Source organism: Zootermopsis nevadensis, unplaced genomic scaffold (genome assembly GCF_977971745.1).
Source record: "Zootermopsis nevadensis isolate Lab colony 2312 unplaced genomic scaffold, Znev_1.0 Znev_ptg000010l, whole genome shotgun sequence".
In the NCBI taxonomy this organism is placed as follows: Eukaryota; Metazoa; Arthropoda; class Insecta; order Blattodea; family Termopsidae; genus Zootermopsis; species Zootermopsis nevadensis.
This window is the reverse complement of record NW_028259142.1, coordinates 12,261,345-12,285,535: the sequence shown is the minus strand read 5'-3', so window position 1 is coordinate 12,285,535 and position 24,191 is coordinate 12,261,345. Positions and strand designations below refer to the sequence as shown.

At 37.3% G+C, this 24,191-nt stretch overlaps 2 protein-coding genes across 3 annotated transcripts in view; one reads left to right on the top strand and one right to left on the bottom strand.

Moving 5' to 3' along the window:
* Positions 1-24,191, bottom strand: part of LOC110828487 (uncharacterized) — a 226,568-nt gene that overhangs the window by 25,244 nt on the left and 177,133 nt on the right. Inside the window, exons 3-5 of one of the 2 annotated variants that reach the window (XM_087346540.1) lie at positions 17,965-18,110; positions 1,861-2,001; positions 555-1,607 (exon numbers count right to left, since the gene is read on the bottom strand). In XM_087346540.1, coding sequence (XP_087202666.1) covers positions 1,935-2,001; positions 17,965-18,110 — 213 coding nt within the window. In that variant the 3' untranslated portion in view covers positions 555-1,607; positions 1,861-1,934. Of the gene's footprint in view, positions 1-554; positions 1,608-1,860; positions 2,002-17,964; positions 18,111-24,191 lie in introns of those variants that run through there. The other variant, XM_087346541.1, reaches the window with a different exon arrangement.
* Positions 1-24,191, top strand: part of LOC110828486 (toll-like receptor Tollo) — a 76,493-nt gene that overhangs the window by 31,442 nt on the left and 20,860 nt on the right. The gene's annotated exons all lie outside the window — the stretch shown is intronic.

Sequence of the window (24,191 nt, the reverse complement as noted above, 5' to 3'; positions counted from 1 at the left end):
AGTTGTGCTAAATTCCAGGTTTCTCTATTAGTTAACAGCGTTTTAGTGACAGAACGTAAATTAAAGCGACTTACAGACGTGTTCTTTTCTACATTCTAATCATGCCTAAATGTTTCAGTAACTCTAAATTAGTAAGTAAATATAATTTAAACGATCATAGGCTACAGCTTGTCCCAAAGGTCATGCAATTCAAATTTATAAAATATACATTAGATTGTATTTTCAGGTTGACGTTATAATTACAAGCAACATATATCGAAATTAGCCCCCATCGTGTTGTGTACATAACTCAACCCGTTTAAACATATTGGTATAAACTCTACGAAATTTTGCAAGAATGATCAACAAATCGAAAAAAAATTGACTTATTCGGTACAACAGGATAAAGAAGTACACTCCGCTAACAAAATATTTACCTTAAAACTTCGCGAGACTTTTGGGACAAACTGTACTTCCACAACACACTGAAGAACTAAGTCATTCTTGACTGCAAAATTGTTTAGCTACCATTCTGACAATAAATAAATAAATACATATAATATTTATTTAAAAAAGTGACTCCTGATTTACTTTCTTATCATAAAAACAATTATAAAAACTGTTAATGAAGCCCAACTATGGTTACGTCACATTCTTTATCTCATTGGCGCAGATTACGAACAGCAATTCTATGTTGTAGGATTTGAGGTTTTCAAGGCGGTGAGTCTGAAGATTTCTGTCTTCTGGGTTATTGCGCTGTGTAGTCTGGTCGATGTTTACCATACGATAAATTCATCGCCCTGATGACGGAGGCAGTATGACCACTGAAACGGTGGACATCTACCAGACTACACAGCGCAACAACCCAGAAGACAGAAATCTTTAATTCTGTGTTACCAACAAACGGAATCCTCATGATCAAGGTATAGTTTCTGCTCACGGGAAGAAAATCTATAGGCCGTTTTTGGCAGTGAATTGTGGCGTAATCGATGGTTTAACACATAAGTAACGCAGCCAGCGACTGACGGAAACAAACCAGCGCTGCTGCTTCCAAGGAGGGACAGACGTGGACAATGCTTCGCTATCTCTCTTCCAGCATAAAGCCTTATTGCTACCTAAGAGAATAAGAACAGGTTCCTTGTATAAATATACTCAATAGAGCATTGTGTTGTGAAGGAAATAATATTACTCATATGTGTTAACAGATCCTGAGGAATTTGACGTGGTGTCGAGATAAGGAAGGGAAATTTTAAGTCTGTTGCAGCGAGTGTTAGAAATGGACTCGTACCTGAATTGAAACATCAAGACTATCTTGAGCTTAGCTACATGTCTGTTAGGTACTTCTCGAGACTTACCTCCGACCTCCGGATGTAAAAGTTCTTAGTTATTTATAACAATTGTGCTTAGGTATTCTTGTATTACGAATATTCTTTACCAATTTCTTTTCTCCCTCTCGCTTGTATTTGTTTCTGTACCTCTCTGCAACTTTCCTGTTATTATTTTTGTCATTCCTTTGTCCTTCCATTTTTCCTTGTTTCTTCCTTCCTTTCTACATGTATATAACGATAAATAAAAATTTTCTTTGGATGAGTTTTGCAGTTGCGATCTTGATGGTGAATATATTTATCCTGCAAATGACAAATAGAATGTTTGCCAAAACCTCAGACAATTTTCAACATTGGACGTGGAACATCTCCCGATAACCGAAGTTATAAAAAGTGTATTTCTGACCGTTAATATTCATCCGCTGTTTTTCTGACGGGCTAATCGAAGGGGCTGTGAATTTACAGATGCTTATTATGAAAATAAGAAAATGAGAGTCCGTACCTACGGTTTATCATGAGAGTAACGAGTTTAGACAGAGATTCCAATAGCAATTACCTTTACACGCAACGGAATTAGTTCCTTTTGAACTTCAAGAACCACTTGCATGACATATTCGACATTACTCTGTGCTAATCTTCAACGGGTGGTCGACTGCACATCAGTATTACGATCGCAACTGCTGAACCTTGGAACCAACTGGAATCGAGTTAGAACAAAAAAATTAGCAGTTCAAGTAACCTAACATCATGATGATATGTTAAAACATTGCGTGTGGTGGTGATGATAATGATTTAATGTATTTTAATTAACGGAATCTAGATTAACTAAAATATACTTAGAATGTATATTTTTTTCATGTGGTTGTATTAAATGAGGAAGTAAAATTTTGATGAAAAAACTAAGACAGCAATACAGTATAAAAAATAAAAGAGTGAAATATTCTCAACTCACGGACCGCTTAGGAAAAACATGCGGACCTCCGGTCGAGAAATACTGCTCTATATGACTTAGTGATTCCCGTCTGAAAGTAAGTTAACTTCCGTAACTTATTATTAAGTTTAAAATAAAGCTTTAAATATATAATTCTAAATGTTAGAGAAATATTCAAATAAATATTTATTGAGTTCTGGTCGAGATACGCACTGAAACACATGTAGGTCTTGATGTTAAGTGTCTATTATTGTTCGATCTTAACCAAAATTGGAATATGACGAAAAAACTTTAGTAAAAATGCCCCTTTATCAAGTTTCATGAAAATCCGTACAGCGCTTCTCGAATGTGGTACAGTCGGACAAACGAACACAGGAAATATAATATGCAGATATCTGCAAATTTTTGCGAACGCGTCAGAACCTACGTCACAATAAATGTAATTCTACGTCACTGAAGTCGTAAGACGAAATTTCTTTTGACCGAGTGCGTTCAGTCTTGAAGCATGTTAATAAGTCAAGATGCCACATGAAGAGGACATAATACTCTAGTTGGAGCACTTTGTTTCAATTATAAGTCGTTACTAGAAGCGTGTAATGTGATCGGATCATTAAAACTCCTGATCAGAGCTTAATTAACTGCTTAGTAGGCTTACTGGTTATCCGCAGTCTACGTCACAAGAACAAAGAAACGTATCTACGCGCGTCTCACTAGTCGCAAATTTCCAGACGCAACTACGTTTTATCTGTAATCTGCTTTCATAGCAGTCATTCTACATTGAAGTGTGGGTTCTACTTCCTGTCATGATTTGAGAAACAAAAGCATATCGTATTACAGGTCATGATGCCGTGTATATCAACGTTACGTAGTAACCTACCGTCTACATAATCATATCCTGAAGATGGAACGGAATGGTCAGTCCGAAACGTTGGTTACCACACACAGGATTACAAGACAGTATAATCGAAATTTGTTTACACTATGTTGTGTGAGATTTGAGGGTCTGGATTTCTATTCACCTTAAAATACCCGACTACCAGTCTCGGCTAATATATTTCAAATATTAATAATTACCGTTACTGTTTACAACAAACACTTTTGATATTATTATTGTTGTTGTTAATGTGAGACAATGCGTGTGATTCAGTTAAACCTTTTACAGTACAGTGGTAAATGATTGTACGACCTGGTTTAATAACCAGGAACCCGTTATTTTGTATTTGTGGATTTCGCGTGAATCTCAGAACAAAGTGGTCGTTTTCCTTACACAGAATAAACCGTTGGATCTTTGTACCGGGGAGATGCGTTTTCCTTGAGGTACGGACTGATTTATCAAATATTATTTTGACGGGCTTCGGCTTCAAAGGACCAAGAACGTTATTTCCGCTCTCTTGCCAAAGTGCTTTAGTGTAAATGCTGGAGTACTGAGTACTGAAGATAGCTAATACACACAACGAACACGTAACGAAGCTCTTTTTGACCCACTGGGCACAGATATCCACTAGCTAAAAAAAATAACCTTAGTGGTTCGGTCGGTCCAAGTACAGTAGGGCCCCGCTTTTCGGCGCTCCGCTTTATGGCGATCCGCTAATACGGCGCTCAACAGCTGAGTCAGAGAAGTGCGTCCGGCCCCATTTTCTCGTCGCTGATTCAGTCTGTTTACAGCTTTTGTGCGCTCCGCGTCTCTCTGTATTTCTGGCAATTTTTCAGTTATTACAAACTGTATATTTATATAATATTTTTGTGTTACTACAGTGTAATTACAATGGTGTCTAAGGGTAGTAGCGATAAAAAGAGGAGTCGTAAGCCTCTTACTTTAAATGCCAAGTTAGAGATGATTAAACTTCGTGAACAAGGCATGTCTATGGCTTCTGAACCATCACCAAAACAAATAAGATTCGTTGAAGAGTCAGATGATGAAGATGCGCCATCTCCTTCATCCTTCCTACTATAAGCATATCAATTTTCAAATTTATATTCACCAATCATTATAAGCTGAGGACAATGTGTGTATTACTGATATTCATTTTAATTTCATATCGTTTTCTTAGGCCTAGCGCTATTGTGCACTTACTATATGATAGTGTAACATCTTATTAGGCTTTGATATGCATTTGCAAGTGAAATAAGGCAAAGATCCGCTTTTCGGCGATTTTCGCTTTACGGCGGGGGTCTGGTCCCTAACCCGCCGTATAAGCGGTGCCCTACTGTATTTTAAAAGAGAAAGGTTTAATAGAGGCCATGACTCTTGAAGAGTATACCGCATGCCTTCTGCATGTTGAATACTTAACCTAATCAGTGGCGCCAATTACGGCTACAGTAAAATATTAATAGTTATTCATATGTTATTGTATAAACGGTTAATCAAGTCTTCATTCAAGTATCAGTTCATATTTACGTTTCTATACCACAATACAACACCCCAATCATTAATCACTTATTTGCCTCACAGAAACGAAAACAAAACACAAATACCATTTGAAGCAAGAAATGAAACATTACGTTCTAAGATACACAGACAGTTCTAAGTATTTGGAACAAGAAATAATTTCTAAAGCAGTGGAAATGAAAGATATGCCTACTGAACAACTTAAACGAAATAGAATGGGTGTTGACTGGAGGTAATTTGGGCCAGTGTACAGTAACAAACAAAATTGGAACCATCCTTAATTTTCCAGGCCGTTCTTTTGTGGGAAAAAAAAAATTAGTACATGGGATAGTTGCATGGGTCACTGACCAATGCGAAATTGACTCAGAGGTGCCAGAGACAGATTTACGTGTTTATGAAACTGTTACAAGGGTCCTGATATACACACCGCTAAATAGAATAGAATAGAGTGGAAATGCACACATAGTTAATAGAACCTATATATCTGCTGTGCAGATTTCCATACTCACGTACATGAATTTAAGGTTATCAATTCGTGGAGCTTTAAATTCGCCCTATTCGGATTCATGGTGTGGCAGGAGCAACTTCGCGTTTAATTACAAATAATATTAAGTCAGAGTCAATATATATCACGTGGGCTGTCAGGTGAGAACTGTCTTCTGTCGCGTATCTGCAGGTTAACCAGCCAAACGACTGCAGTCAGCGTTTCCTGTGCCGATAAAATCTCATCGTAGACTCTCTACCTCAAATATTATAGCCCATTACATACACGTTTCCCAATCCAGCATTTTATAGTTTTCTCAAATGTCCACCGACACAATTTTCGTCTGATCTCCGTCTTGTGTGTATGAAAACGACAGGTTTTATTTACTTTCTGAAGCCCATTCTAAAGGGTTAATAGTTGATACACCTAGGCCTTTTATAAGCCAACATGTTATTTTCTCTCTCTAATACAGCATCGATAAAAATTAAAGAATGAAGCATATTTAGTTTTGTATCATTAAAGGATACGTGTAATGTTTTCCGAAGTACCTCTTAATTCTAATTCACCCCATTATAAGGCAGGTAAACAAGTTTTATATGCACGCAAGATATCTTTTAGGTTCTCTTTGGGCCTTTAGAATCTTTTGTCTTCTGAATTTCATGACGTAATAGACATTGGTCAAATACGGACCTGTCTGAGATAACGACAGTTAACTTCGTGGCATATGTAGTCTGATTTATATTTTGGTGCTACCTTGACAGTCTACAGACAACAAACCTTCCTGCCTCTCCACAAACCGACAGGTAATTTAGCTAACAAGCCTGAATCATTCCTATATTGCACTCCGAAACAATCAAACCCTAACAAACAGCGAATCATCGTAGATACATTCATATCATCTCATCAAAGGATCAATATTGTTTAGGGTAATTAAAATGTATGTATTACAATTTAAATCCAGACTGTCCTGAAAATCGTGAATAGTGATTAACGTTCGTAACTGTAAATAGAAATGTATAGATGTTATTACGAAAAAAGGTGTAAAGTACTGCTAAAAATTAACCATTTTTAAAATTATAAACGGTAAACACCGCTTCTCATTTATAGACTGTTAGTAAAGCCTAATGATGGCGACATGAACACCAAAAATGTTGTCTATAATTATTATATTTTCGGGGATCATAATTTTGTAAAAAAAAAAGAGGGAATAATTTCACTAATTATGGAATAATGAATATGATTACAAATCGCACATTGACGTATTTCTGCGCAAAAGTGTTCAGTATACCCATCCATTCACTTATCTCAAGCATTACTGCTTGTTATACGAGAGGTCCTTTGTTTGAAACTCAGGCTATAGACCGTTTATCCTACTTTTCAACAGCTCCTCCAAGCAAATTTGTTTATTACGTATTGTCCTGCAGCTAAAAGAGCATCGTTAAAGAAACCAAACAACAATCCGTTCCTCCGTCCATTCATTTATCCAGCCAAGGTTAACAATGTTGCTTCCACATTCTAAAGATTCAACTTTTAATACCGATCGAGTTCAAACTTCAGTTACCATTTTACTCAGTCCATCCAGGGTACAATAAAACAGAACAACACTGTGGTATTTGACATCCTTTTCAGTTTATCATTTTAAATGAATATCTCGTTCTACAGTTTCCTAGCGTAATCAGCTGCAAAAGCGTCTTTAAATAAACCGAGAAATATTGCCTAAATTCAATAACTGCTTTATAATCTGTACTGTGGCCTCTACTGGTTGCACCAAAGGCAGATTTATTGCTTACTACAACGTTTATTAGAACGACTAAATGCAGCCTATATCTAACCGTCTTATGAGGTATGAAAAGCAAGGTCCTTCCTGAGAAGCTCACAGTTGCTTAGCTGGTTAATAAATTATCCACCTTTAAACGAACTCGAAGGCTGATTACTGTGTTCACAAAAGACTCCATGTGCCATTTTAATGTAGGCCAGTTTCGAAGCAACAGGTAACATTTCGTAATTTGACAGATATTTTGTTGAGAATGACTAGAAGATAGAACGTTGTCGGTTTCTAGGAGACTGTGTGTTCAATTTTGCTCAATTCATGCATTGATATCAAGAGCATGAGATAGATGCTCTGAATTATGTCCATAATAGGCATACTCACACAAAACAAAAGTTTAATTTTATACACATTTAAAGATAAACGACGGTTTCAAAAGGGGTTGTTGATTTTTATCCAATGACATGAAAAATCAGTCCGTTTCACATAAGCATGAATGACGAAATTAACCACATGACCATTTTTACGGTGACCATAAATTTTAATCATCGGCACGAAAAATCATTCCGTTACACATTACAATTTTATAGTCTTTCTGAGTAGTTGATATCTATTCCACTTTGTTCGTAGACCCTACATGAAAATACAAAGCCCATTAGATTAACTACTGTCACACAGAAAAAGACAGGTCATGTGAAGGGTGTATGTTCTATTCTGTGACAAGTCCGATCGAGGTGTTGAAGGGAGATTCAACTGTGGATGAATAATGGTCTGGCGATTAAGGGTCACACTCTTGTGTTGACTTCATCAGGTCAAGCTTATTTTCACGTCGTAACGGCTACATTTCATGTATCTTCTTTGTTTCTTTTCTTCATGTCTCCTGGGTCCTGCAGTCCTGATATTAATGGTTATGATAGATGTTTTGCATAGGAGTCTTTCCTGCTGAGAGGCTAACGGAAAAGATAACACAACATTGGTGACGACAATTATACATTTCAGGCCTATTGTGATTATAATCTTTGTATAGAATCTGGACATAATTACATAACAAGAAGCTTCGTAATGTGTACTCCAACAAATATTAATGGACGATAAAATAAATAAATATGAGATAAAACGATACAGAAGAATGGCGGATTTTTGTGAACAGAGCATTGAATTTTTGGGTTCCATTAAGAACGCTGGCCTTGTAATCCTGGGGTCTCGGGTTCGATTCCCGGCGGTGCCTGAATTTATAACTTGTGTTGGGCAATGCCGTGGTCTAGGCAACACGGAGTTTTCCTCCGGGGGCTTCCCCGGTTTCTCCGTGGCATCCCAACAATTACTCCATTCACACACAGAAGAAGGCAATGGCAAACCATTTCTGGATCATCTGCCAAGAACGTATATGAACAGGTCCCAGTCCGAGAAAAGGATGGAAGGATCCTGTTCATATGGACCTGTCCTCAGACAGTACACTAAATAAATAAATAGCAGCCGTCACCAAATTGAATGTTTGGAGATTGCATCAAAATCATAAAACGTTACGAAGCGGACAGCGGTGCTCAGGCGAGTGAAGACAAATCAGAACTCGCAGTGTAGCAAAGCTGTATTGTTGATTTATAACGTCGCGATAAATAGCGTTATGAATTTCTTCTGTGGTCTTGAAGCAAATGATTTGGTGACGGCTACTGTAGCTTAAATGAATATTATTCTTCAAGAAGGACTTTTCTCAAAGGAGTTCATCGTCCACGCAATACAATTTCCAACGCCATTAACACAGAAGATATTTTTAAGTGTTTGTACACATAGCGTTTCTAATATATTGCAGGTACTTTATGTTTGTGCGTACCGTCGTAAGTGACGTGGTGTGTGTGTTGAAATCCTGACTGCTTCACACATCTAAAGAAAACAGACATAAATATCCACCGGAAGTTCGTTGTTACAAAGGCGGAACATTAAATTTGTGATTAAAATGTCCGTTCATAAAGCAGAACGACAATTAACAGTCAAACAAAGTTGTTTTGTTTCCCGTGAAATACGTTGACTAATTAATTATTATTTTATAAAATTATTCAGACAAGTAGTTCTTGGAAGAACTTGTGACGTCTGCTTTCCTTAAACTGATTCAGTCTTAAGAACTGCCGGCGCACCAAAAACATTTATAAAATTTATGTATGCACTTCTGCTTGCCTGTAATATACATTAGTACAGATTCCGACTACGTTAACGTGCTCAAAACAGCTGATCCCACGAACGCCATTAATAATACTGATCACAATGATTTAGCAGTGGAGATTGTTTGTTTCCAGGTTCTAAAAACTGAACGGGTTGTTTGCTATCGAATATGACGAACTTGTAATTTGATGCGATGAACTATAAAAAAATGGGTAGTTCAGGGTCTTGGCTGCTAAAGGCTTGCATTGCATCGTAGATCATTTTTGCACTAATGTGATCGGAGCTCAAAGTTGCTCTTTCGATAATTCTTTCGATGATGTAATCCGGGGTCATTACTGCAATGCAATGCGTTCCAACAATATTTCCACCGTTGCGTAATAATCTATTACAACAATTGGACATATAGTCCCATTTTTGCATAATAATGACCCTGGTTATGCTGATTGCCTACCCCCGTAGGAAAACCGTGACAGACAGACTTAGTCTGCAGTAGACTACATTGTTCACCCCTGCTCTAATAGCATAAGAAATATGATTCAAATTCAACGTTTCGTTCCCGATAGAGTATAGAAATGAAGATATCCGTCTTCTGGGTTATTGCGCTGTGTAGTCTGGTCGATGTTAACCAACGTTTCAGAGGTCATACTGCCTCCGTCATCAGGGCCTGATGACGGAGGCAGTATGACCTCTGAAACGTTGGTAAACATCGACCAGACTACACAGCGCAACAACCCAGAAGACAGAAATCTTCATACTCTGATGACGGAGGCAGTATGACCTCTGAAACGTTGGTTAACATCGACCAGACTACACGGCGCAACAACCCAGAAGACAGAAATCTTCATACTCTGATGACGGAGGCAGTATGACCTCTGAAACGTTGGTAAACATCTACCAGGCTACACAGCGCAACAACCCAGAAGACAGAAATCTTCATACTCATTGCCCTGATGATGGAGGCAGTACGACCTCTGAAACGTTGGTTAACATCGACCAGACTACACAGCGCAACAACCCAGAAGACAGAAATCTTCATACTCTGATGACGGAGGCAGTATGACCTCTGAAACGTTGGTAAACATCTACCAGGCTACACAGCGCAACAACCCAGAAGACAGAAATCTTCATACTCACCGCTGTGAGAACCTCAAGTCTTACAGAGTATAGAAATATTTCGACGAGCTAATATTTGAAGCAACAAAAATATAGAAATATCAGTTTAAAAAGAAGAATTAAACCAGTGGGAAGCAGAGAAACGGGTAAGGTAGCCGGCAAAGTGTAATCCGTTTGAGGTGCGGTGTGCTGCTGAAATAGAGGATTCGGTAATTCGTGGTGACAGCCTCGCCTCTGAGCTATTAAACCTGTTGGCTAGGTTGATCATATCGCCAGAATGGTTTAGACCTACATGCGGTCTTGAAAGGAGAAGACGGTGTGATGTGATCCATATTTCGATCCACTTTGACAAATACGGAACATCAATGTGCGCTTTGAAAATCCGAGGTGAAACCGGATTGCACCAGGTTATTCACGTATCAGAAGGCATCTCCAAAAATGAGCGTTGTTTCGGCTTACTGAAGCAATTACGATACTCTCAAAATGATCAACTATACGATAGGTCTTTCTTTTATTTTTAACGGATTATGCCTTTAACCCTTTTTAAAAATGAAGGTGATCTCAATAATATTTAAAACTTCAGGTCGTTTATAAAAGAAAATAACGTGTCTGCATTACAAAGCTCAATTAGTGCAGTTTAGGGAAATAATAAGCTTTAAAGTGTCGAAAGAGAAGTTATGTTTCAAGCCTATTCTCCTAGTGTTTATATATAGATTTAGTTGCCAAGATACTAAGATTAATTTATCGGCACAATTCCAAAATCTGAATTACACAGGACCTAATTGTAAAAAAAAGTCTGGGAAATAATATATTTTCAACGCCAAAAAACTAAACTCTGTTTTCATACAATTACTTATGTGGAGGATGAACATAGACTGAGGGTATCAAATCTAAAACTTCTTGACGATGGTGAAGAGTCAATTGAATAAAAATTTTCTTGGATATTATCCATCTGAGGGTGTTTAAGAACAGGGTGCTGAGAAGTTTATTTTGATCAAGGAAACCAAGAGTATAGGGGGGCGGGGGAAACTACGTAATAATAAATTCCATAATTTGTTCTTACTTTTAACGTCATATTTTGGTAGTTTAAATCAAGGGCTATAACGTGGACCGCACATGCATAACACACTGAATTAATTACAAAAGCATAAATCATTCTATTTTAAAAACTTGAAGGAATAAACTACCTGGAAGGTCAATGGACTATAATATTAAAATGGACCTTACATAAATAATGTAAAAAAATGTAATTGGATTTAATTGGCTCAACATAATGTACACTATTCGGCTTTTGCAAACATGGTTATAAATCCTCAGATTACATGAAAGAAGGGAATTTTTTATGACAATATTTAAGGAAGATTTTGTCCACTGAAGTTAATTACACATTTTCTGCATTTATTAAGTGCAATTTTCTATGTATCAGAAACAGAAATATAAGATAATCTATAATGCACAGTTTAATGACTGGAAATTAAGAATTTAACTTTCGTGTTGTAAGATTTAATTCAACGTTCCGTGCTATTAATCATCGTTACGTTCAGTGACCAGTTATTTCACCACGTTTAACCCTTAACAGAACCTGTTACTTATGACTGATTAGAGTCTTTTAATATAATCTCAATTAGCGGAAATCTCTTTGTGAGCACCGACGTTAAGAAGAAAGAAATGTCACTAACAGCGATCAAATGTTATCAATCATTACAGTCGGAAGTACTGAACTAAGTAAGAACATTTTATTGCAATTCCTAAAAAATAACATACAGTGTTTATGCGTATTATATATTTGGAAAACGTCGCTCGTCTTTCCAATTCATTTGGTCCACAGATTCAAAAGTTTTATTTAATTATAAAAATACGTTTCCGTGAGATTTGAGGTTTTCACGGCGGTGAGGATGACAATGATAGGAAGATGTTCTGGGTTTTGACGCCTTGTAGACTCTTCGGCAGCTGCCAACATTCAGCCCTGAAGCTAGAGACAGTATGTGCATCGGAAAATTCGGCATCTACGTACGAGGCTAAAAGTAGCCGAAACCCAGAACATATTTGGCCTCCTTTGATCATTTCTACAATTTTTTTTTCTTCAAATTTTCTGGCTCACAGTCCTTCCTGAGATGCTAATAGTTCCGCAACTAGACAAGAAATTCTCCAACTTTTATGGAGCTCAAAGGTCCATTACCGTGATCATAAGAGAACGACACTGTCTATTGTATTGGGTCAGTTTAATCAACTCCACATCCTGTTTCTGCAAGATCCATATGATACGAAACTCCCACCGACTGCCTATTTCCTTCAAGTCTTCCGACCAAAATTCTGATGCGTCTCTCATCTCTCCATGATTCGTCTGAGTTGCCAATCTTAAGAAAGTGTCACTGATTTTTACACCCTCTAACTACAAACAGATTAACTGATCAGAGTTATCCTTAGTAGAACTTAGGTTCTCGGAGCGGCAAGAGTGAAGATGGCTTTATTCAGGGTTGCAGCGCCATGTAATCTGTTTACGTCTACCGACGTTTACATGGATGTTTGTTGTTTCCATCATCATCGCCCTGATTATTGAGACAACAAGCACCTCTGAAAACGGCGCTACAGCCCTGAATAAAGCCATCTACAAAGTTGATCATCTTTAATGCACTTTATCAATGAAGAAGTTATGTTAAACATGTTAGAACATAATCACTCTTATAAAGAAGTTAACTGAATCTGACTAGGTATAAAAAAAGAAGTATAAGTTAACATTGTTTATATTAATTGTATTTATCATTACTAATATCTCATTTTAAGTAAACTAAGACTGCTTGTACTATTTTACTTTCCCTCGTAATTCCATGAGCGTGCTAACTGCATTCCTTGGGCGACTGAATAAAACCTGAAAAGTAAAAGGAAGATGGCTTCTTGTTCTGGTCACGACAAGTCCCCCAAAGCTTCAAGTAAGACATGTCCGTACCTTCATAAAAGTAGCCTCGAGCTCACCTTGTTGGTTATACTTTAACTTTATGGCTTTAATTATGTTCAAGTTTGTTTTAGGAGAAATTAATGACGTGTATTATTATCCCCATCCATTTTCATGTTTGGAGAACCAGTCTATCTTTTGCTTGCCATCGGATACAGCCAAGGCGATGTTCGTGGTAGGTCTGGCTTTTCGGCCACACACATATCACGCGATTTTCCCATCACCGCACTCCGTGAGCCGATCGGCAGCAAGTCACTCGGTTCAACAGATTTCAACGAAAGAATAAATCATCATGATATTAAGATTCTTGACATTTATATAAGCACAGAAATTTATCCTATTTCCTGAAGCTGGAAGTCTTTACTTTTTGAGGCAGAGAGGGGTGGAGAATGCCAGCAAAACTTATTAACAATGAAATCGCAAGGACTCGGACATCTTACTGATTCATGTAAATTTATATTAAACACAGGTTAATTACCCTTGATGGCTTACGGAACTCGAAGGTTCATCACCGAATTAACCAAAATCCAGTCGCCTTCAACTCCTTGATATTATCCTCCCATCTACGTCTAGGTCTCCCCAGCGGGTCACTTCCCTTCTGGCTTCCCGACAAATACCCGGTGCACACCTCTTGCCCCATCTATGCGCGCTACTTGACCTGCCCATCTCATTCTTCTCGACTTAATCACCCTCACAATACTGGGGGAGCAGTACAGATTTTTAAGCTCATCGTTATGCAGTTTTCTCCATGCTCCATTCTCTTCTCTCCCAGGCCCAAATGTCCTCAACACCCTATTCTCAAACACCTGCAATCTGTGTTCCTCTTTCAGAGTTAGAGACCATGTTTCACATCCATACAAAACAACAGGCAAAATTATTGTTTTGTATACTTTAATTTTCAGGTTCTTAGAAATCAGACGGGAAGACAAAATATTTTGAACTGAGAAGTAGCAAGCATTTCCGGAATTTAGTCTCCTCCTAACTTCCTCATGAGTGTCATTTTGATTTGTTATTGTTGTTCCCAAATATTTGAACTTTGTATCACTTTCAAAAGCTTTATTAGCTACCCTAAGATAATTTTACCCGCCTGTCTGGTGACGACGAGATATTAACATGTACTTAGTTTCTTCTGAATTTACTTCTAGCCCCACCTGTCTACTACCATCTAGTAAAACTTCTGCGTTCCTCTTTATTGTATTTATATCGTCTCCCAATAAATTAACAACATCAGCATATGCCAATAGCTGATGTGTCCTATTCAATTGCAAACCCTCCTGCCTATCTCAGACATTCCTAGTCGAGTATTCTAGTGCAAAGTTGAATAGTAATGAAGACCGTTCATAATGGAAAATGACTCAGATAAATATTTACCTATTGAATTTTGCTGCAGTTTTCTTTTAAGCACATTTTTATTAGAGTCACTAGCTTCTTTGAAAGTTCCACCTCACGGCAGTGGGAATAAAATAAATACGATTTAATGGTTTAAAGGCTGTGTGTATGAAGATGGTTGTCTTGTGACTTGTTACGCCGTCTAGTCTGATAATAGAAGTTTTTCGACGTTTCAGAGGTGTTTGCTGCCTCCATCATTATCACCCTCATGACGGAGACAGCAAATATCTCTGAAACAAAAAATAAATAAAGCTAACTTAATTTTACATGATTCCATTATTTCGCTGTTGAGGTAATTCCTTTTTCCGACTATGGGGATAAAGTTCAATGATTCAATGATTTTTTATAATATTCTTGCAATGAAATGTTTACATCATTCTTGGACAATATCTACTGACTAACGGATTGTGTGGGTGATTTGTTTTGACAAGTAATTATTTTGTTCCCGTGACATATGATACAAATAACATTTATTATGCATTAACATTTTTTACATTGCCTTTGTAGTTGTAACACAAAAGTTCAGAAGCGGTTAATTAATGCGGGGGAAAGTAATTTTATTTCAACAATTGCAGCAGATCTATTCACAGATAATAAAGTAAAGATTGAGCAATCGGTGGGCCACGCAGACATGAGGTGCCTCACACATTACAGAAATCATTTTGCTAAAAATGCGTAATACGTTACGTCTTCATTGAAACTCGGTAATATAATGTTACAGTTGTTGAACTGTGTATTTTCAAAACTGAAACTTACTATTAATTCTTACCGCCCTCTTTTTAAGAACCCTTATTGTGTTTCAATATTTCAATATTAATATACAATTTCTGTTTTAGAAAATCATCGGTTATTTTAACTCTATCCCGTCTAAGATAAGAGCACTCTCATTTCGATGATCTTCGTAAAGAAAGTCTTGGAAATGTTTTTGCATTTTTATTTGACAATACAATATTGAGGCAGACTTGTAATAAGATTGTGCTGATTAAATACAGAGTAAATTAAAATGTTCAAATAACCATGGCCACTTTCATACAGGCATATTTAAATGAAATCTATTTCTACAATTCTACAAAACTGTACAATATGTTTTGGTTCATTTACTTCAGAAAATCTGCATATTTTTATTAGCATGGTGCACATTGTTTTAAAATAAGCACAAGAGTAGAGGTTTTGATAATATTTCTGCAATATTTCAATGAATTTACATCCTTCCAATGTCCGTGTTTGAACAATCTATTTCTTTGTATTTAAAAGTTATCTTCTAAAAAGTTTTGTTACGTAAAATCTGACACGAATTGTATGTCGCCTACAGTAGAGACATCTATTCTCGTTTAGGTACAAAGAAAGTAAAGGAGGAATTATTTGAAGTTGAGCGAAAAGAATTCTCTTCAGTCCACAGTGAACTTCCACAAACTTCCAAAGCATGCAATCAGCCAGCCTTTGGCTATTTCCTTAAAGTAATCTACGAGATGTCATTGGAATCCTAAGTCGGCCCAAAACTTAGGGCCTCGCTACTATGCCTAACGTTTATCTGCTTTCCTTCATCACGAAAAGAAAAAGAAAGCTTCAATCCCATTACGTCTTATACTCGCTTTCTGGATCCTTCGTTTCGAGAGAACGCCTCAGAGGGAATAAAAGAAACAGAAAATGTTTGGATCTCTGAAACGAACGTCGATTTTTTGACGAGTCTGAGGGGGTGAGATTTAAAAACTGAAATGTATTTTCAGTTAATGGATAGTAGTAAGGGCTGAATCTACATTCGTGCATTAACCATTCCCGAGGAATAAATTAAGAAAAATAAAAAAAATAATAAAAAAGATTATGGCATATTTCGTGACTTGATCCGTCAATATTATTACCAGGCGTGTTATCGTGACGTCACTGGGCATTGCGTGACGTGGACAGTCTTGTTAACAGACTTTTAAGTACCTGCTTCTTTCTGACTGGCTGAGGGGGTCTGATTGTAGCAACAGGGGGTTCCACGCGTTTTAACAACTTGTTAAAACAGGCGCCTGGAAATTCTTACCTTATATATTGACAGATTTATTTAGACCTTAATCTCACACACACATCATTCCGTCCAGCCATAAAAAAGTCTAAAAATGCAAATATAGACTATACAGATATGTGATCAAACTAAATTAATGTTCGTTTCACGTCTTGTGTAACAACATCGGCTTTACAATTGTGATAGCATAATTATATTTGACATTATAATGTTCAAATTCTGTCGATTTAAAACCCACAGAATTAATGGCTGCCTGTTCAACATCTCAGCTGACCGCTGTTACAGGAACCTCGACCTTAACTTGATGTTAATCTACGTAGATATTTTCCATAATTGATACAACACAGTGTGACGGTTCTATGAAATACGCAGTAATTGTTATATAAGGCACACATACATGTAAAATCCAACACAGTGTATTTTTAATAGACCACCTGCCACCTACAGGTCCGATGCGACAGAAAAATAGTGTGGGCGGGTTTATATATGAGTTTAGGAGCAATGAATTATGATTGGTCCGTATAAAAGGTAACGGTCACGAAACTGTTACAGGCGATAACGGAAAACTTTTACTTGGGGGGAAGAAATGTAAAAAAGAGGGAAAAATCGCTGAAAATCATGTTTTTCCGATCTCACGTGTTGGAACTTCATACCTGGGACCTACATTCATTCCATTACCAACATTAAAACATTACGCTCAAGCTGACTACGAATTAAGGAATCTCTTTGTGTATGATTCAGAAAATCCGCGGGCATGTTACACGTTTTCCATTTAGCACGTGTTCGATATGTACAGTGATTAGCTGAAATGCATCCCCGCGTATAAGAGTAGTCACTAAAACCTTCATATTATTTTGTATAGTTCCTTATTATTTTTGCGAATTGTACCTAAGTTTGAATAAAAAGTTCATCTCAGAAAAGTCGTTTTATATTTTATTATTTTACTAGACGATGTAAAATATCCAAGGAACTTTTTATTCAAATAACTTACCATCGTCACGAACTTTTAGATTTGATGTAACTAAGTTGCGTACTCTACATTGAAGCTCATACAAAATATAACAAAAACCATCTTTTAGGAACATTTCAGGATTAAATTAATAATAAATTACGATCGTAATAAATACGACATCAATAGTCAATCACAGTAGATAATTACCATTTTAATACGATGCTACATACACGAGACTGAAATAATTACTTCAAGGACCACATTTCCTGTTAGTTCGTATCAATGAATTTGGGTAGACCCGTCATTCTTGAAGTCGCTCGATATGATAGTCGTATGGGTAAATTGTTTATCACGTTACTCTAGGAAAACCACAAGCACGCAGCAAATATACTACTAGAAAACACTCCGCATTAAACATAATTGTGCCTCAAGCGATGAAAGAAAAACACGAGAAAAGCTTGTATGTGGACAGACAAAACTGACTCAAACTTGTCATGATTTGCTTTTGTTTCATACCTTGTTCTGAGGTTTGGGGAAGGCTTCTTCCAATCCCTACTAGCCCTTAGGGTAGGACTAGACCGAGTCGAAGGCACAAAACAAACGCTTGTTGGAAAGTGGGATGGATGGATGTATGTCTGAAAGGTCCTCTGCGGCCACAAGTCCTGCAACAATCATCATCTTATCCATGATTTGCTCTAACGTTATTCGCTTTTAAGAGTTAGCGATTCGATCTTTTTACAGTATGATACAACATAGTACATTTTAACAATCTTGTAAATTACATTAATAAGACACACAAACTTCTAGTGTCGTGTTGCATTTGTTCCGTTATTGCAAAAGCAAAGCAGTGCATATAGATGGTGGACGAACTTCGTATGGCGATGGGCGGAGAGCTGTCTGGATGTTAACTAGGCAAGGTAGAGGAGGCAGGGGAAACTCACCACAGCACAAATTATCATCATCATCAGAGCTCGGAGGTCCGTCATCACTTTTGCTTGCCTTCGGGTGCGACAGGATAACCATTATTTGTCTTAAGAGAGAATGGGATGCCATCACAGTACTGGTCAAAAATGTCGCAAACTCTCCACAACTTAATAAATCAAAGTCCGTGTGGGAAGTTTAAATGTTTAGAAGTTGTCTGTTGTAAGCCTCTCTTTACTTCATACTTTCGTTCTTTTCTATTCCTCCATTTTACATGATCCCTCCTCCCTTTCTTCATTATTAACATAATTTAGTTCTTCCTCCCCTCCATTTTACTTTTATGGAATTATGATATCATCATAACCTACGCCTGTCCCCCCCAAAATAACTTTTGTTTGATGGATTTAAATGAAACTTGATATAAACGTCATGCCACTAGAGAACACCCCTTCTCCTCACTCGTCTTTCACAGTTTCCCATCATCAAAGTTGTGGCGACCGTGTCAACAAGAGAAATTTCGTGTAAGACCATTAGTGTCTACATTTCATAAAGATCTTCGAAAAAAATGTAATACTTCATTCCGTCTATCTTAATGTGAAATTATAACATGGAAACCACGAGAAATATATGCATACACCTGAAAACTAATTTAATAGCAATAGTTAATAGACATTATAAAATGTGTATGGAGATAAAAAATAAATATACCTTAAAATTTTTAAAAAAACATATTTTACTTGTTTGTTAACAAATAAAGCGACTGTGCGAAATTTTTGAGGTTATACAGGATCTACACAAAATATAACGGTAGGGATCCGTGTTAATGAATATTATATACCAAAATGGATCATTAAATTGTATATATTTATATATAGTTGTTGCTGCCCTCATCAAACAGACTGAAGAACTTGAAATATGGTACCTTAAATGGGGCTCTACCAGATTTAAGATAAATTGCTCCTGACACATCACAAAGACACAGTGGATTGTCGACACTCATCGCCCTGATGATGGATGCAGAAAGGACCTCTGAAACGTTGGTAAACTTCTAACAGACTACAGAACGCGACTGTAATCCTGAGACTTGCAAGGAATGCAGGAAGTCCGTAGCGTTAAAGGCAGACGCTATCATTCCAACTTCACTTCACTTCCTCACCAAGCAAGTCTCAAGATTACAGTCGCGTACTATACACGGCGCTACAACCCACAAGGTAACAATCTTCATACTAACCGCCGACAAATTCTGCCTAACATTTTGGCCAGGAAGTCAGTGAAAGTTCCACTGTCATACAACAGAACCGGAGCTGAACTGGAGTTTTTGAATCTACCGGGTTCCTTTGTGATTTTGAGTCGTTCTAGACAAGAAAAGAATACCAGCCCCTTTCGGAAATCAAACCCGCGGCCTTCCTACCCATAGCCGATCACGTGGCTGGGTGTTTTATGGTGGTAAGTGTATTACAGTTTATTAAACTTTCGATCTTCATACGTGACTGCCCTATGGAATTACTGTCACCATTATCACCACAATCACCAAAAATAATTGGCAGTAACTGATTAGGATTTTAAATATGTAATTCAGATCCGTGTATATATATATATCTGTTGAATGTTACATATAGAATGTCGCAACCTATGAGAGTGTAAAATATTACAGGTCCGCGCTATATTTTAGAAATTGTCTTTGTTTTATTAGATTATACGCAGATATGATTGTTCGATATTGTATAAAAGAGATCCTACAAAACAGGTTAAATAATTTACATATTCAGGCAGGGTATGGTTAAAATTTGGTAGGTAGATAAGAAATTCCATTCATGTTGCCTGTGAGACAAAATTCGTCTTGTGTACAGACTACACATGTAAGAAGACCATTGTGGCTAACCGAATATGGACAGTAGATTCTTCGATAGAATTATCGAGGGGAAAAAAAGTTAGGTTTTTCCACACTGTGTACACTGTCATTTTTTTTAGTACAATCGTAAATTAACATCAAGTACGAGAGAAAGATTCTCTTAGAACTATTTTATGGACCAAGCTTTAGTCTATTTAACTGCCATTTTTATTTCATGGCTGTGTTTGTGCCCTCGAGGGATTCTCCCTACCAACGCATTCTGTGAGCGCTGATACTGACATAACAGAGGCCTAAATTTAGGATTGCTCTTTGTGATTACGCTACAGAAACGTGTATGGCATACTAGCTGGCTGTAATGTGAAAACGTCGTTTCGGTTGTTTTTGATGTTAGGATGTGAACACTGTACATTATCTTCATTGTGCAACACAGACAGGTACAATCTAGTATTCTAGAACCCTCTTAAACGTTTAAGAACACGAGAATATACGAGCCTTTTATCACCCCACAGCACATCAAATAATTTAGGCCGAGCTTTTACGAAATTACAAATAGGCCTACACAATTATTAGGATGGTCAAATTAAGTTGGGTGAAGTTGACATTTCAGGTTATGGCGGCTGTAAGTACAAAGATGATTGTCTTTCGGGATATTGCGCCGTGTACTCTGATAGAATTTACCGACGTTTCAGAGGTGATTCTTGCCTCCGACAATCTTCCTGCTAATTGAGGCAGCATATACTTCTGAAACGTCAAGAAATTTCTACCAGACTACACTACGCAACTTACCAGAACAGTAATCTTCAACCACGATTACATTGATTAAACATGAAGCGATCACAGGGGAGATGAGAAATGCTTACAAAATTTGTAGTCGGAAGATCTAAAGGAAACTTTGTATATCTGCTCTGCGCGTACTACTTATATTTATTGAGCCTTAAACAAAATGTTTATGTTTTCAAATAAGCACGTTTTCTGTTAATACGAGACTTGGCTTTACTCCGAGGGAAGGACGTTGGTTGACTATGTCTGACAGAAAACGTTCTGAAGACATCTGTGCCTAAGAAAGATAAAATAACAACATACCGGGGACAATTGCATTTTAGAAGCTTCATAAAATTCATTATTTATCTAATTTAATAAATGAGCGGTAAATTTAATAAGCATGGGACTGGTGGATCACTTAGCACAAATATGGAAATTACAACATTATGGTTTAAAAGCCTAATTTACAAGGTAGACGTAGACGTGACTAAACTGAGTTTTGAGAATCCAGATTTTACTCAGGATAGGGTCAATCGGAAGGCTTCCAATTCCACAAAAGTATAGTATTTCTGAAACTGCTGAGTAACTATCAATCGATTACGAAGACCCAGTAGCATTAAAGCGGAGTTTAAAGCGATGTTTCGACGCCACGCGTTCACTCAATACATGTCTGTGAGTGGAAGCACTTGTTGCTTTGACAGCATCTGCGAACCTCGCAGACTTGCAGTCGGTCAATACCGTCGCGGCCACAGGTGCCTTGTCTGTTTATCCGTCGCTACTCGGCGTACAAGACGTCTATAAGAAGTTCATGTGCCTGTCCACTTGTTATATAGACATACGGAAGACATTTATATTACCCCAGCGATTACGGTGCAAAGATTGTTACAAATGGCAAGTAGACCAGGATTAAGAAGGGGCCGATCGTGAAGGTACGAATCCAACATTCGCCTGAGGAAACAAGGAAACTACAAAAATATTTCGGGCTATCCGGTAGTCAGACATATACATGTGGTATTCCAAAATACAAGCATTTATATCTTACGCTAGATCAACCTACTCGGTGCAAACTACTAAGCTAGGACTCTCCCCTCATTCTGATTAGATGGTGTTGTATTGGGTATTTAATGATGAAATATCAGCTACAACTACCATACCGTGAAATGAGAAACACGATAGTTATTAATAATAATTTAAGGAAACGTTGGAAAGGAAGATATATTTTCGTCTTTTAAAATAATGTTTCGGTATTTGTCATAATCCAAAATTTGATTTAAAACAACCGAAAGTAAATCTGGACTTCAAGAGGATAAGAACCATAGCAGAGTTCATCGAATTAGTTAAGGCGAGTTAGATGTTATTATTCGTAAAACATTTAAATACTGTAAAAACCTTTTAAATATTACTTTTCCAGTTTTTGTTTAAATCCTCCAAGTCCCAAAGTCATTTTAAATATATTACATAGGCCTACTATGATGAATGATTTCTTGACGATGTGCAAGAAAGCGGTCATGACCACTTTAAGGTACGTCCCCTTCTTTAACAGTTGTCTGGATAAACTTCCTAAGACCAAAAATTGCTTCAGTTGGTCTGCAGACCAAGAATTGAACCAGAGACTCCTATACGGCTCAGAAATTATATTTAACCGTGATGTTCGGTGTAGGCGTGTCTGTCCACAAAAGTACCGCTTTGATTTCGTGGATGTGTAGTTTCTGGCTTCTGTAAGAACGCGTTGATCAAAAGATCAGAACAACTTCGCACGGGGGCACGTCGCAAACAGGCCGTGTGTGTAGAAAAACGGTCAATAACAGGCAATCCCCGTCTGCCTTCAAGTGGAATTTATCTTTGATAAGAAGAAGCGCATAACAGAGATGGGCTAATCAAACGCTTCCTACTTTCCTTTAAAAGGTTAGCGTTGAAAACTTTGCCTCAGGAACGATATCAGCAGATGGCGAGGTAGGGAAAATAATTCAGCCCAAGTCTTACATCCTTCTTATTATGAAAAGAAATGTGACCCAAAGTTCTGTTCAGCTTATACATTGCTTGGTTCATCGGTGTATAGGATGAAAGTGACGTAAGTAATCTAAAATTTAAAAGTTTTGTTTGTATCCCCATGAAAACATGTTATTCGTTAATAATGAAAATTTTAAGTGGTTATAGAGATGAACTTTGTTTAATGTAGGTTAAAAACTAAAAGAAATACCTCATATTATTCAACAACTAACTTACAAAAAATTTCATGTTAAAATGTGTGATGTATTTACAGAAAGAAATGTAACGATTACATGAATGCTGTTCTGATTATTTTAATATTCCTTCAATCTAACGTAAATTTCAAAGTGCAACTCAAATTTCCAGTACTAGTAACAGACAGTTTATAACCATATTCAGTTACTTCGTCATTAAACATCCCGATAACCAGTTGAACTTGATTTACATATTCACAAATATATTTCTGAGATCCATTTTAATTTTATCCATTCAACGTTCACCCAGGTTGTCTCTTCCCATAGCATTTAACTAAGTCGACAATCACTCATATCGTCAAAAAATAACCTGCTTTTGACTAATCGTAACCTTTATTACTTTATTTACAAAAGCTAACTGTTAATATCAAACTTCGTGATTTTTCTTGTTTCCTCCACCCGTGTTATAAAGATCCATATAAGTATGTATATAGGGAAACTTATTTACATGTCTAAAGATCGTGTTCTATTCCTAAAATCAACCGAAAAAGTTCAAAAAACACATGGTTGCAACCGCTTTGTTAGAGAGACATGGCAACATTGCGTAGTGTCGATACATCGACCCGACACGCAGCGTCGTGTCACTCCGTCCCTGGTGTTGAAACCGTTCATTAGTTTTAACTCGGGTTCTTGTGTTCTTCTGACGTCGTCTTAAGTGCCAATAATTGGGATTATTTTTTGCGACGAATTAACCGATATGTTACTGACGTACATCGAATCACAGAGTCACTGTTTCTGCAGCGAAAGCCAAGGACATTCCCTCTTGAAAGAAACAGACCGTCTGCGGCCGAGTATGGCAGACTCTGCCAGACAACGAAGTCGCTGCTGAGTCAGAATTGAAGACATTCAACATAACGTTAAGCGATCTCCTCATGCTACTGCCATTAGGGTAATTTTTCCTTGCGATGTCCCTCAGTCTAAGGCCTGGACGCTGTTGAAGGAGCAGTTGTGTCGGTAACACGTTC